Source organism: Chinchilla lanigera, unplaced genomic scaffold (assembly GCF_000276665.1).
Source record: "Chinchilla lanigera isolate Chin_1 unplaced genomic scaffold, ChiLan1.0 scaffold00006, whole genome shotgun sequence".
NCBI lineage: Eukaryota > Metazoa > Chordata > Mammalia > Rodentia > Chinchillidae > Chinchilla > Chinchilla lanigera.
In genome coordinates this window covers 6247526-6260767 of record NW_004955407.1, presented here as the reverse complement: position 1 = coordinate 6260767, position 13242 = coordinate 6247526, and the positions used below count along the sequence as shown (strand labels likewise).

Below are 13242 nucleotides of genomic sequence, written 5' to 3'. Positions count from 1 at the left end.
AATTGTCCCAATAAACTTAATTTTTTAGAAAAGCCAACAAGTAAGCAGGAGTTTTGAAGATCAAATTTTAAAAGGTGCCAAAACAATCCTACTAATATCTTTTAAACATCACTATTATTCACCTCTTCTATATTAAAATTTAACAACCGACTAAGGGTCTACTCTGATTTCTCCAAGTCATGCAAATTGCATGGAAAATGTTGAACTGTTGTAGAGTTTTGAACACACACACAACAGCCCCACTTAGAACTGTGTTTGCAATGGCTATAGAGAAAATCACAGTTTGGGGCCCCAGATTTTGTTTTCTAGGTTAAATGATCAGTAGGTCACATATACCAATATACTAACAGAAGTAAATACTGTACTTGCATTCTGCTAGACCTGATTATCCTGATGAACTTCAGCTGGAGTTTTCCTGTGTTTACCCTCTACAAATTTTTAAGATTAGTTACTATGTGCCATTAGATAGGATATCCACTGATTTTAGAGACACCTAGGTTTCCATGTTTAGTACTGTCTTATTTTTTGTACAAAGTCCACAGCATTTGTTAACCACACAGCAGTATGTCTCTCAGTTCACTTCTATTGAGTCCTCTTATTTTGATTTGACTTTGTAATTCATTGTCCCTTATAAGGGGACTATAGTCACTGCTTATCTAAGTGTCTTTTACATCTAAAAAAAAAAAAAAAAACGGAAAAGAAAGTGATGGAAAGAAGGAATGAAAGGAACAAGAGAAAAAAGGAAGGAAAAATAAGAGAGAGTGGAAAGAGAAGAGAAGGAAAGGAAGAGGGGGAGGAAGGGCATGAGGAATAAAGAAGAAAAGGTGGGAAATGAAGTCTGAGACCTACAGGTCACACCCAGTCAGGCAAGACCAGTGCTTCTTAGTAGACCAGGGCCTTTGAGGGGAATGCTGGTCCTGGGTGCTACCCCAGCCAGCCTTTCCTCATCTTGGGGCTCGCTCTAGGCATTGTTAAAATGTAGTTTTCCCTGCCTTCCTCTGGAGATTAGGCTTCAACAGTGTGCAGACAAGGAGGTTGTGATATGTCTTTAACATCAGTAGAGTGGTGACTGCAGCACTTAAGCCTGCACTTGAGCTACTGAAGAGTTAGTTACACACAAATGACTCCACTGGAGAGCTTCTGACAGAACAGGTCTGCAGTAAGGCCCAAGAGTTTGCATTTCTAACAGACTCCCTTGTAATACCACATTCTTGAGCAGAAAACAATTTGAAAATGATTATACTATTTACTTCTTATAACCAAATAAGTTGGAAGAAACAACTGTAGCACATTTCTTTGAAGCTCTCGTTGAAATGACGCATATTTTTTTTTCTCTAGCCTTATAAGTACCATAATTAAGATGTTACCCAGGGACTTTTGTGGGCCAGAAATCAGATTTAAACAAATCTCTGCAATTTTCACACTAAAAGCAATAAAGAAGATGAGGCTTAATCCACAGTTTTTCATTAGCAAGGTAAAACACTAGTTTAAAGCAGGGAGATCCTGCCGGCAGTGCATAGGTTATACACTACAAAAGGTTACTCCACAGCAAATCAGCAGAGAAAGCTACTGGAGAACACAGAAGGCTTTCAGAGTCCGCAGTTCCGGGTCAGACTGAGATATTGGTTATGTCACCATGTAACACCTAGTGGAATGAGCAAAAGCTAAATTTTTAGAAGCTGATTTCGGCTTGCTTGTTATTCAGAGATCCAAACTGGGCCGTCGGGGCTTTGGGAATGGTGCTTTGCAGCTCAGTCTGGCCACCGTGAACTCAGGCCCGCTGTGTCACTACTTTTCATGTGGAATTTAAGGGGTGTGACTGCATCGTTTCCAACCCTGCATTCCACATGTGACAAAACTGATCCAGCTGTTTGTCTGAAAGAAATTCCTTGCTGTCCTTAAAAATTAAAAAGCAAGTGGATATCCGTCCTCCAGGGGCACGTCTCCAGCTGGAACCTGGTACAGGCAGTTGCGAAACAGAGACAGCGCCCTGGAGAGCATCTGCTTTTGAATTCTTACCTCGCCATAGGGGGGTTAGCCCCATCTTGCTTTTTGAAATGGTAGATTCTGGATGGAAGGTGCTGGCTTGGCCCAAAGCTCTTGAGAAGTGTTCATCCACTACTGACCCAATGTCTCCCTGGAAATAAGTGAAAAGGACACAGCGAGAGTTAAGGTACTCCATCTCGGCAGGCTGGTCTTTCTCCTCCTCCTCCTCCTCCTCATCCTCCTCCTCCTCCTCCTCCTCTTGTTTGCTGGGAAGGGTGACTTCCAGAGAGTCCTGCATCTTGCTGTATACCGCTAACTTCTTCTGGGATAGAATAAACAAAACACAGTATCAAAGATAGTTGGTAAAAAAAGAAGCATTAGCTAGTTAACTTTTCACTTTACAAAAAAAGAATCTAAATATTAACATATGTTTGCAAACTGATTCTTCTTCATCTGTTTTTCTCCATCTTTTCCCTCCCCAACCATTTGCCTCCTTCCCACACTGAAAAAAAAGTCTGTTATTCCAAATTTAGCAAAAAAGTCCATTATCAAAACTGTGTATTTTCAAAGTGTCACAAAGAATTCAATTTTGGGGTTTTTGGTTACTGTTTCAAAACCAGTTACATTAAAATGACTTTTTAAACAGTTACAGTAGATCCTTCTAGTCTTTCTTCACATTTTTATTCACTTGTTAAGATTTAATATATGGGTAACACTTGAGTCCAGGATAGGCAAAAATAGAGTATAGGAAATCTAACTGTCTAGGGGCAGGGTGGAGAAGAAAAGAACTTCTCTCAAATGAAATAAACCAAAATAAAAACAGGAATGTAGCATCTTATAAAAAGACTTGGCAGATGTGCTGAACTCATTTCTCAAAAATCAAACTAAAATGACAAAATAAGTCTGTGTGAAGATTCATTTTGCATGGAACATATTTTTCAGATGTTCCACTTACCACCATTATCATAGAGAACAAAAAACATTTTATTGTGGCTTACTGAAAATAATACAAAATACTAGCAAGGACTAACTTTTCAAATAAAAAATGAGAAAATGATAATCGAAAATATATTTTAAACATATGATCATGGATATAATATTATATATTATGCAGGATATTCTTTTAAAACTCTATATTTATTACCTCATTTAATGTTTATAATTCCAAAACAGTTATTACTACCATCTACATATAAAAGAAAGACATCAAGATCTAGAGAAGTTAAGTACCTTGCCAAAGGTCACAGAGCACACAATTAATGGACCCAGAATTCATAATAAAACAGGCAGGTGTATACGTGTGTGTGTGTGTGTGTGTGTGTGTGTGTGTGTGTGTGTACTTGTAGGTATGTATGAGTATATAAGTGTGTTGGGAAAACAGAAGGGATGCCTAGTGTTGGAGGGAAAAGTCATTAAAATGTTATATTCTGTATTGATTTCCTGCCTGGCAAGGTGGTAATTAATTATTATTTTCTCATTCAGGCTTTTTAATATTTCCAAATATTTTCACTAAACATAAAATACTTGTATTACCAACAAAATGCTTATGAATTATGCATAAGAGAATGCTAAAGCTTACAAATGCATTATTTTAGTGATCAAAAAGGTTTTCTATACCACATATTTATCTGAAAACTGCAATCCTTTCTCATACAATTTTTCAGAAAAAAATACACTCTGAAAAACGAGTCTGAACAGAAAAAACTATCATTCCAGAATACTCAGTAGTTTTACAAATACTACCAAAATATATTAACCAGATTCTATGGTTCCAACATAATTACTAGTTTCAAAATCAATATCTCAAATTATAAATGTATCATTTAATAAATGAACACTATCTTCCATGAATAAATATGTTTTTCTTGTGTCAGATGGGTTCTGAAATATTCAGGCATATTAGGAGGTACAAATTATGATGGCGTTATTATTTATAAATACATGTGACACTTTTTGTTTAGAATGTTGATGTAGATATCATTTGTTGATGAATAGATAATTTACTCCTTGTAAGTGAATGTGCCTTGCTGATAAATAGGTGATTGTAATAACAACCTAATTATATTTCTTAGCATGCCCTTTTGCACAGATTTGAAAGCACCTATATTTTGCTGTATTTCAATAGCAAAACACCATAGCATCACAGGTTATGTGTAAAATGAGGAGACTAAACTAAATGACCTCTAAAGTTATCACTAGTTTTAAATTACACTCTAAAATTAAACAAGTACTATGATTTATTGCTCAAGTCATAGTGCTGTTTCTCTATGTGGTGTGTATTTATGTAAAGCATACACTATTGTAGCATATGCAAACACTCTCTTTTGAATATTCTGGCATATTTTATATGGAAAGGAAATTAAAACTGAGCTACAGGGTAGCTTCACTCTCTACAAGTGTTCATTATTATCTATAAAACTGATTTCTTTTTCCTGTTAATGTCCAGCTCAGCATTAATTTGTCAGGCAGGCTTTGCATATAATTGTTTAATTTGTTTAGCTGTAGCATTTATTCTTTAAATAAAAGAGCCTTGGCTATACTGATTATCCAAATAAATGTAAGAATTTATTTTACCTTCAATTAATAGCAATTAATTCTTAGGTGAAATAAAATTAAGTTATATATGTAAAAGATTTAAAAATTGAAAATTTTAATACAAATATAAAATTGTTCTGGGATCAATAATACTAATCATAAAAGACCTTAAATTTTTAACTGATAACAGCCACAGATTATAATTTTTTATATTCTTACTGGTACCTAATTTTGTGACTTTTTGCTACTAAATTGCTGAATGGTACAAATACATTAATCTTTAGAATTCCATACTTTTCAGTACACAATGAGAAAAAATAACCAAAACCTACCATTGTATTAAAATGTCCTTAGTCTAGTTTTTAAAAGTCATTCTTCTGTCAATACATACACTGATATTCTTTATATTTCATGCACATAGTATCTCTCTACTCATCTAAATATGCATGCCAAAATATCCCCTTTTGATATTACAAAGAATTGTGGTACTGTAAAAAAGGGAAACTATGATACACCTACCATAAGGCAGGACATTGGAATATTTATTATTTTCACTGGTACTTTTTTCAGATACAGTTAAACTAACTTTCACAAATAATTGTGAACCAATTTAAAAGTTTACATTTCTAACACACAAGCGCATGTAGACTAATAATCAACACTGCTGGTTACAATAAGAATTTTAAAGTACACAAATGGCCTGATAACTACCTAAAGCGCTAAAGTCGAATTTGCATAAACGTTTTAACTTTAAGTGTGACTCTGAAGAAAACAGGAACACGAAACAATAGCAACTGACTCGGGCTGACACTGACACTATGCTAATGTTCTTCATAGTCTTGGCCTCTGCTTTCTGGCGTCTGTGCTTTGGTGAACAGCAGTAATTTCCTCACTTTCTAAAATAAACACATCACACTGCTCATGTTTACTTTTCCCATATTCTGTATTCACTTTACATTTACTTGTTGAATGAAATATCCCTGGTGTCACACTCTTTTCTGGGGATAACCTGCCTTATTCAAAATATTACGATTCAATCTCAACTCATCAGAGCCTAGATTTGTGGAATCAATACCAAAATATAATCTAGTACATATTTTTCTCAAAATGTACAATCACTTCTAAAAATATCCAAATCTCATACATATTCACGCATTTCTCACAAGACTCTGAAGAATTGTTAACAAAACTGAACAAGCCATCAGAAGGGATTTTGTAGACTACCAGTTGTCTTATTTAATACATATTTACGTTTCACTGCCACTGCTCAGTAATGACACATTTTCCCCACGAAATCAGACTCTAGAGTTAGGTGAAACCAGGAATGGGTTAATAGCTACAAAGTGAAGCCAGTGCACCAAAGTGCAAATGAAAAAGGTAGAAGAGAGTGGGCATAGGGTACCCAGCCCCAGCAGACCACCTCAAAGCGTGGACTAGGCAGGAGAGAAATGAACTGGAGAAAGAATGTGCAGGAGAAAGGATCTGTCTGACAAGAGAAAAACTTCCATGTCAGGAGCCAAATACCACAAACTCCCCAAGGCTTAAGCCTGAAAAATGCCAAATGATTACTGAGCGTATGTGGAAACTTTTTTCTTAAGGAAACAAAAGTATTTTAATGAATCACTAAAATCACTGGATATTTAGAAACAGCTATTTTAAAAATATTTACTAGTTATCTTTTTAAATGCAATGATTCTTTTATGTTCAAATATATGCTCAGAGCCTATGGAAAGAACCATTACTCTAGGGTAAGTGTTTTAAAATCATAAAGTCCACAAAACCACCTCATTGGTCTTGGAGCATATTTTTCTTAACTTACTTGTATTTTGAAAAACTAATCATTCTCAATTTACATGTGCAAAAAATAGTTTGTAGGTTCACCTAACTAGTAAGTGGTAGATGGGAGCTCAGAACTTATTTCAGTCTGATAGCAAGGCTCATGCAAGAAAACACTCTACAGAATATGAGTCTCTATAGGATACTTATTTTAGTTAAATAGAAGCACAGAATCCCACAGTCAGCGTGACATCACATGACAAGTTGGATAATCTAATGTTTATAACATAAAAATATCAGAGATACTGTTATTAAGTAATGCAGCATTCTGAAAATGCATGTACCTCTTGACAAAATACAACACTGTATCTGACAAATGTATTGTCCTCTGATGATCAGACACATAATATACTTGGATGTAATTTTTCCAGAAATTCTATTCTGCAAATGTGAGCAAAATTGACTTGTGAGAAACAGTCATACTTCAGATGCTATTTGTTTTGATTTGCTTGCTTTTTTAAATTTTTCTTAATAACAGTAATATTATTTAAAAATAATATTACTTAATATGATAAACTACTTTTGAGCACACTGCCTACAAAGTCTGGTCATTATCAAAAATCCAGCCTACCTCCTCCAAAGATGAAAATTTTCCAGTTTTTACGATGTTTGAAAAAAATGTGCCACAGGCTTAAAAGCAATTTCAAAATTTGCATTCCCAAAATGTTTTAAGCAATGATCACATCATTAGGGTATGCATGCTTTCTCAAACCAACTACTTTGAATGAAACAACAGTTTCCAATGAACAAACCTCTGCTATGTTTGCACAATACTGTGAATAGACTTAGGGTGCAACATTTTTAAGAATTATTCATTATGCATTCACTCATGCAAAGGTCAATTCATTCTTATTTTGTGTCAAGAATTGTGCAAAGATTTGGAGATACAAAGATAAAACATATAGCTGGTCCCTAATGAACTGCTGTTAGTTAGAAAAGCATTTGTATGGCCAGCAGTAAAGAAAACCTCACGTTTTATCTCTATGGTAAGCTGTGTCATTTCTCCACGTACCTAATAAGGATGAAGGTAACACTAGGTAAAGTATAAATTGTTTTCTGGTTTCTAAGGAAGCCCAGATAGTAAGAAGTACAGAACTGAAATGACCAAGAAGATTTGACCAAAACTAGTTCTATGAGTCTGAACAAGTCACTGAACATTGTGGTCCTTAGTTTTCTCTTCTGTAAAAGAGGAATTCTGATGTGACTGTCTCATACGGTCTTGTCCAATTCTATATCCTAACAAGCAACATATTGGAGTTTAACAAATTCACACTTACATTGGCCACCTCTTCAGATTTCGTAGGACACTTGCCAAAAAGAATCTAGGGACCACTGAAGACTAATTCATTTCCAGCCATGGGTCATCTAACCAACTCCTTGGGTTGTCTATCTTCATATAAATAAGAAATCCTAATGGGATCTCCCTACCTTGTCCTCCAAAGACAAGTAATTTGCCATACTAAAACAGCACAGTTTTAAGAAAGGACACCTGTTGAGTTTTGGTCATTTTCCCCCTCTATTCACATTAGGAGGTAAGTGAAAAATAGTTCATTACCCCCATTTAGACCACACTTGTAAATCACTGGCATAAATTTGGTATCCACTAAATTACCTATAAATATGGCATTTATGAGTTGTCCTAGCAACAGCTGTTTGACTCTAATGTGCAAGACACTCTTGGGGTCTTCTAAATGAGTAGTCTGAAAGAGAAAACCAGCTGCTTAACTATGGAGGTGCATTTTGAAAATCTCAGGGCAGAGCTATGCCCCAAATTACTGCCTTCATTGTCTCTTCCAGAGCCTGAAATTAAACTATTAGAGGGCCTTTGTTTCTTGAATGAAAATGTTTTTCTGGAGGTAATGTCTTCAATTATTATATATTACTGAATGTGTTCATTTTGAGTTTTTTTTTTAAGTTAACTGGAAACAGGGCCTACAGGAATGACATCTAAGTTAAGCACCATGTTTAGAAATTAGAGTCAACTGAGAATTTTGCTTTAGGATATGCCGCAGGAATCACATACATGATTGTTTTATTCTTATTGAAAATTCCTTTGTCCAGATGGAAACAAGAGCACACGTAATTCCCAACAAGGTCCGCTCAGTGGTGTCTCTTCCAGTTGTCCAAAGAGACGCTACTCGGAAGAACAAGGCTGCTCTTCTGAATACCCTCACTTTCATTAGCTTGATTCATTTCCCTGATACTTCAAAAACTTTGCGAGATGTGAAACTTTTACAAACGCCAGGCAAAGTAGGACTTCTTTGCATTTAATCCAAGTTCCTTTCACTTAGATTCCTAGGGTGACCATGTCATGGTACTGGGTTCTTGGTGAACATAGCCTTAGTTTGCAAAATTTTATGGCTTTCACTTCTGCCCTTTCCATCATTATTGTGAGCTTTATTCTGGCTAACCTCCAGCGCCAATAATTCATTTATTTTTGTTTAATTTTTCTTTTATTTTTAAATTTTTCTAGTTGATAAATTATTTTGACGACTGGGGATGTAACTCAGTGCAACAGTGCCTGCCTAGCAAGTGCAAGATCCTGGGTTTGATTCCTGGTACCAAAAAAAAAAAAAAAAAAAACCCACAAATATTCGAACTTAAAGCTGTGAGGCAGATTGAGCTTCTGAGCTCTTGCAGTTCAGTAAATTTGTGTAGTGTAGCATTTTAGGGGCTTCTCTTTCTCAAAGAAGCCCAGTATGAATTCTTTTAAATCCACTTAAATCCTTGCTTATACGTACAAGAAAATTAAATCATCTGCCTTAAATGATTTGACTGCATATTGAAATAGTTTAGGTTATAACTATATTCTCTCTTCTTAATGAACCTAGTTACTTTAGAATGTCAAAGAAATATGAGGCACTTAAAACTAATCATTAATACCACTTTCTATATTTTATTTTAAATAAATAAATGTTCATTTGCTAAGTGGTTATTCCACCTCATCAACCAAGGATGCTGCATGGACAGCAAAAGTCATCAGCATAATACAAATGTTTGCAGGAGGCCTTTGGAATGCCTAAACTTAAAAAAGGACATTACCAAGGACTTGGAAAGAATCTCAAACTCCAAGGCCCAAGAATCTATTGCATATTAATCTTCTTTATCAAAAAAGTTGATTGAGGCACTAAAGACAAAAATAAGCCTATTTTGCAACAGCAGGGGAAAAAAAGGCTTGGGAAGCTGCATGGCATTGTGGAAAGATGCTCTGATGCCCATCAGGAAAGGAGAGGCTGGCAGCCGCCAGTCAGCTCTGAAATCCTTCGGGAGACATTTTTCAACCTCATGAGCATTCATTTTTCCCATTGGTAAAAGGAAGCGTTGAAGTGCATTTCTTCCAGGGTCTTTCCATGACAAACAGAAACTCAGAGTGGTTTTATGACTTAATGAAGGTGACAGAGTCCAGAGAAAGAGTTAGAAGAACTTCTTAAACCTATAACTGGAGTTCTGCCTCCCAAGGGAGCTTAGTCCTTTTAAGTAAAAGCCTGCATCCAGATTCACCCAGCTGGTGCCCTGAAAAGGACAGAGTGAGTATGTCCTAAGTCACACAAAGCCTAACAGACTATTGTTCAAAACTTCTACACATAATTAGAAATTTGGTGATTATGGCTTGTTTTCATCATCTCATGTATAAGCTACGTAATTCTCACAGCTTCATTAAGTATCTTCTTAAGGTTCACATTATGACTAGGGGGATTGGCTCTAAAAATGAGAAGTCTACTGAGAATAAAGGGAATCTATGATTTCATATGATCCTCAATTTTCCCTGACACACATTTCTAGATTTTCGGCCTGCTCTTACCATCACTGCTAGAATACAAGTGCATTCCTTTCTGCACACGTTCTGCAGTGGCATCAGCCTCCAGAGCATGCAGGGGGAGACTGGGTCAAGAGCTCTCCTGAGAGGACGGATGAAGGCTGTGAGGGGATGGTGGGGAAGAGGTTGCCTCGCATTGCTCAGGAATTTCTGGCTTCTTAAACCCTAGTACGGTGAACGCACAGCCATACCATTTCTAGAGTTAATGTGAGAGACAATACAACTCACTCTTTGGGCATTTACAGACTGTGTTGATTCACTTACTGTACTGCATGCCTAACACACTATAGTGTAGCTTGTGTATACAAACTTTTAAGAATTCACCAAGCTACAACCTGTAATATATGCAATAAAAGACTAAATCTAAAATTTCAGCCTTTAAGAAAAAAAAAACTGAGAGTACACATGCATGGAATAATAAATTCTATCATTTCAAAAAGAGTGTCCAGTTATAACATCATATGTAGGGAACATAGCCTGTGCTTACAATTAATCATTATAGATCATTTTGATATATTAATTTACAATCGGTTTCTTTGGTATACTAATTTATAAAGATTTTAGACTGGTGGAATATAACTCAGGGTTGGAATGTTTGCTGAGCATGTATGAGGCCCTAGATTCAAGCCCTAGCACTACAAATGAAATAAAATATACAAGAACATCCAAGTTATAAAGATTTGAGGAAAACATCAGTTCCAAGGTACAATACTACAGTTGAATACTGAAGTTATACAAAACGTCAGTGCTTTCTTTCCTAGCATCTCATAAATAACCATCAAGCTTTCTTAATTACTGTCACATTTTTTTCCTGAGCAAAACAATTTTTCAAATGCTACAAACTGTAGCCCTTATTTTCATCTCCCAGTCAAAACGCTATTTAGGGTCACGTTCCATGTACAGAGAAAATAGTCTTCATGCATAATAATGATAATATGGAATGCAAAAACAACCAAAATACGTGTTCTCGGATGACTGCACTAGGGTCAAATCAGTATCAGTCCCACTTCACCCACACATCACATAGTCTAAAAATGTTGTCAGCCTGATAGAAATTTCCTGATTGACTCTTTTCTCCAATAAAAAATATAGGTCATCAAAACAAACTGACAGTGAAAGAACAGTTGTCACACTGTCCACATTGTCAAATCTCTCTTTTACTAGCCAATAACTGTCAGATAGTTTCTTCATTTGATAAAAAAGTTAGAAAAATCTGAGAGAAGTCATTTTAATAAAAGGAATGTGAAAAGTTCCAAGTACACCTCTCAGCTAAATTTTTATGGTCAGCTCAGCCAAATATATACTTAATCAATGTCTATAGAAGCTCAAAATACAGCAGAAGTTTCTCATCATGGGATTCATCAGTATAGACCAATCAAGTTTTTCTTTTTTTAAAATAAAAAGCTAATTCTACATTGTGTTGATAGTTTTAGCAAAAGAACTAAATTTGGGAGCTGAGACTCAGGGATGTTGCCAAATCAAGAGTAAGGTATTTGGAGTCATTTCTTAATGAAAACCAACTTTTACCATTGGTGCTATGTCATCTTCCTGAGTTTTAGGTTCTGGCCTCTTAAAAGTATTACAATATCGATCCCCACCATAGACTCATATTTTAATGGAATTAATTTTGCAACTCCTGAAAATAAAAGAAAGTCCTTACTTGTAACTACTCTTACTAGTTCATTAGTTCTTTAAGAAGGGAAATATCTTTCTGAATATTGAGTAAAGTTTGAATCTGCTGCTCACCCGCATTCCAACTGGTAACTGAAGGCGTCCACAGGCTCTGAGCCGGAGGAAAGCACTCTGCCTCCAGGACTGAGGATCAGTAACATCAGGGGTCTGCTTGGCTCTCTTGCTCCTACTTGACCCCGCATGGTTTTCCCCATTACTTATATTTTGTATACACCAGACAAAAACAAGGAGCCCAACCAAAATGTTTCCATCTGACACCCTTGACCAAAGTTACAAAATGTTCTCCTGTCCTCCCCCTCCAAAAAGCAATGAGAAGCTACTGAATACTAAAGTAAATAAGTAAATAACAACACAAAAGTGTGGCTCTTTCTTCCTTTGCCGTGACTGGTCTTAGTTTAGTCGGTGCTGTTTAGCAGCTGAATCTGGTGTGCATACCACTGCAGATCAAATGAATTTCACGGCCCCTAACTTTTAAACAGGAAGTTATGATTTCTTTCCAAAGAGTACCACTGTAGATGTAAGGGCCACAGTGAAACAAGAAATAACAATATAAGTCCTGTGGAAGGCCATTTCTTAACTGTATCTAGATGCATTTTTAAGTCTCGGGGAATCAATCCACCCTGGCATAATCCGCAGAGTCTGAAGAGGACCCTGCGTCGGTCCAGCCTCTGCCACACACACACAATACATTTTCAGTGCAATGTAACTAAACCTGCACGCACTTTCTGCTGCGCTGACACAGTAACATCCAAGAGCAACTAGTACCCACTTCCCCAGAGCTCTACCCTCTCTTCTGAACTGTGTTATCTCCTAGCTCCAGCCACATCTCATGGACAGCGTCTTCAGGCTCTTGTCATGGTGGACAGCCAGAGTCCACACATTCAAGATAACCTCTAGGCTGGGGAACAGGAGGTCAACAGACTGAACACTTCCTATAACAAGGTCTGTGCCTTGATTGGATTAGAAAATAAATGAAGAACCCTGGCATCCCTGTCCTCTACATCACAGTCCCGAGGAGATAAATTACCGAGAAGCTCCACAAAAACTCTGCACATGTTCCATTAGACCAATGTTCCACCCTAAAAGTCCCAGAAAGGTCATTTCCTGGGCTCACTGATCGGCAGCCTCTGCTCTCTGTGCGGCACCGCTCCTACTCACTTCAGAAAACCCCGAAACAAGGCTTGGTTTAAGGGAAGTTTACTCACAGGGTCCTAAGCCAGAGGCGCCCGGAGAGCTTCAGAGAACTGAGTCCCTGGAGGCAGCCCGGGGGTCTAGCAGGCGCAGCCTCCGGGCGGGGGACAGCAGCTCCCCGAAGCCCCGCCAGGTGAAGCCTCTCCCGGCCCGCAGCCCCGCGCTGCGTCCGCGCCGCTCCCGCC

At 37.0% G+C, this 13242-nt stretch overlaps 1 protein-coding gene across 2 annotated transcripts in view; it reads right to left on the bottom strand.

Moving 5' to 3' along the window:
* The window catches only part of Vgll3 (vestigial-like family member 3), a 45577-nt gene extending 32366 nt beyond the window's left edge, over positions 1 to 13211 (bottom strand). The window contains exons 1-2 of one of the 2 annotated variants that reach the window (XM_013503684.1): positions 13072 to 13211; positions 2020 to 2308 (exon numbers count right to left, since the gene is read on the bottom strand). In XM_013503684.1, the coding sequence (XP_013359138.1) occupies positions 2020 to 2284 (265 nt within the window). In that variant the 5' untranslated portion in view covers positions 2285 to 2308; positions 13072 to 13211. The remainder of the gene's footprint in view (positions 1 to 2019; positions 2309 to 13071) is intronic. The other variant, XM_013503688.1, reaches the window with a different exon arrangement.
* Between the last annotated feature and the right edge of the window lie 31 nt (positions 13212 to 13242).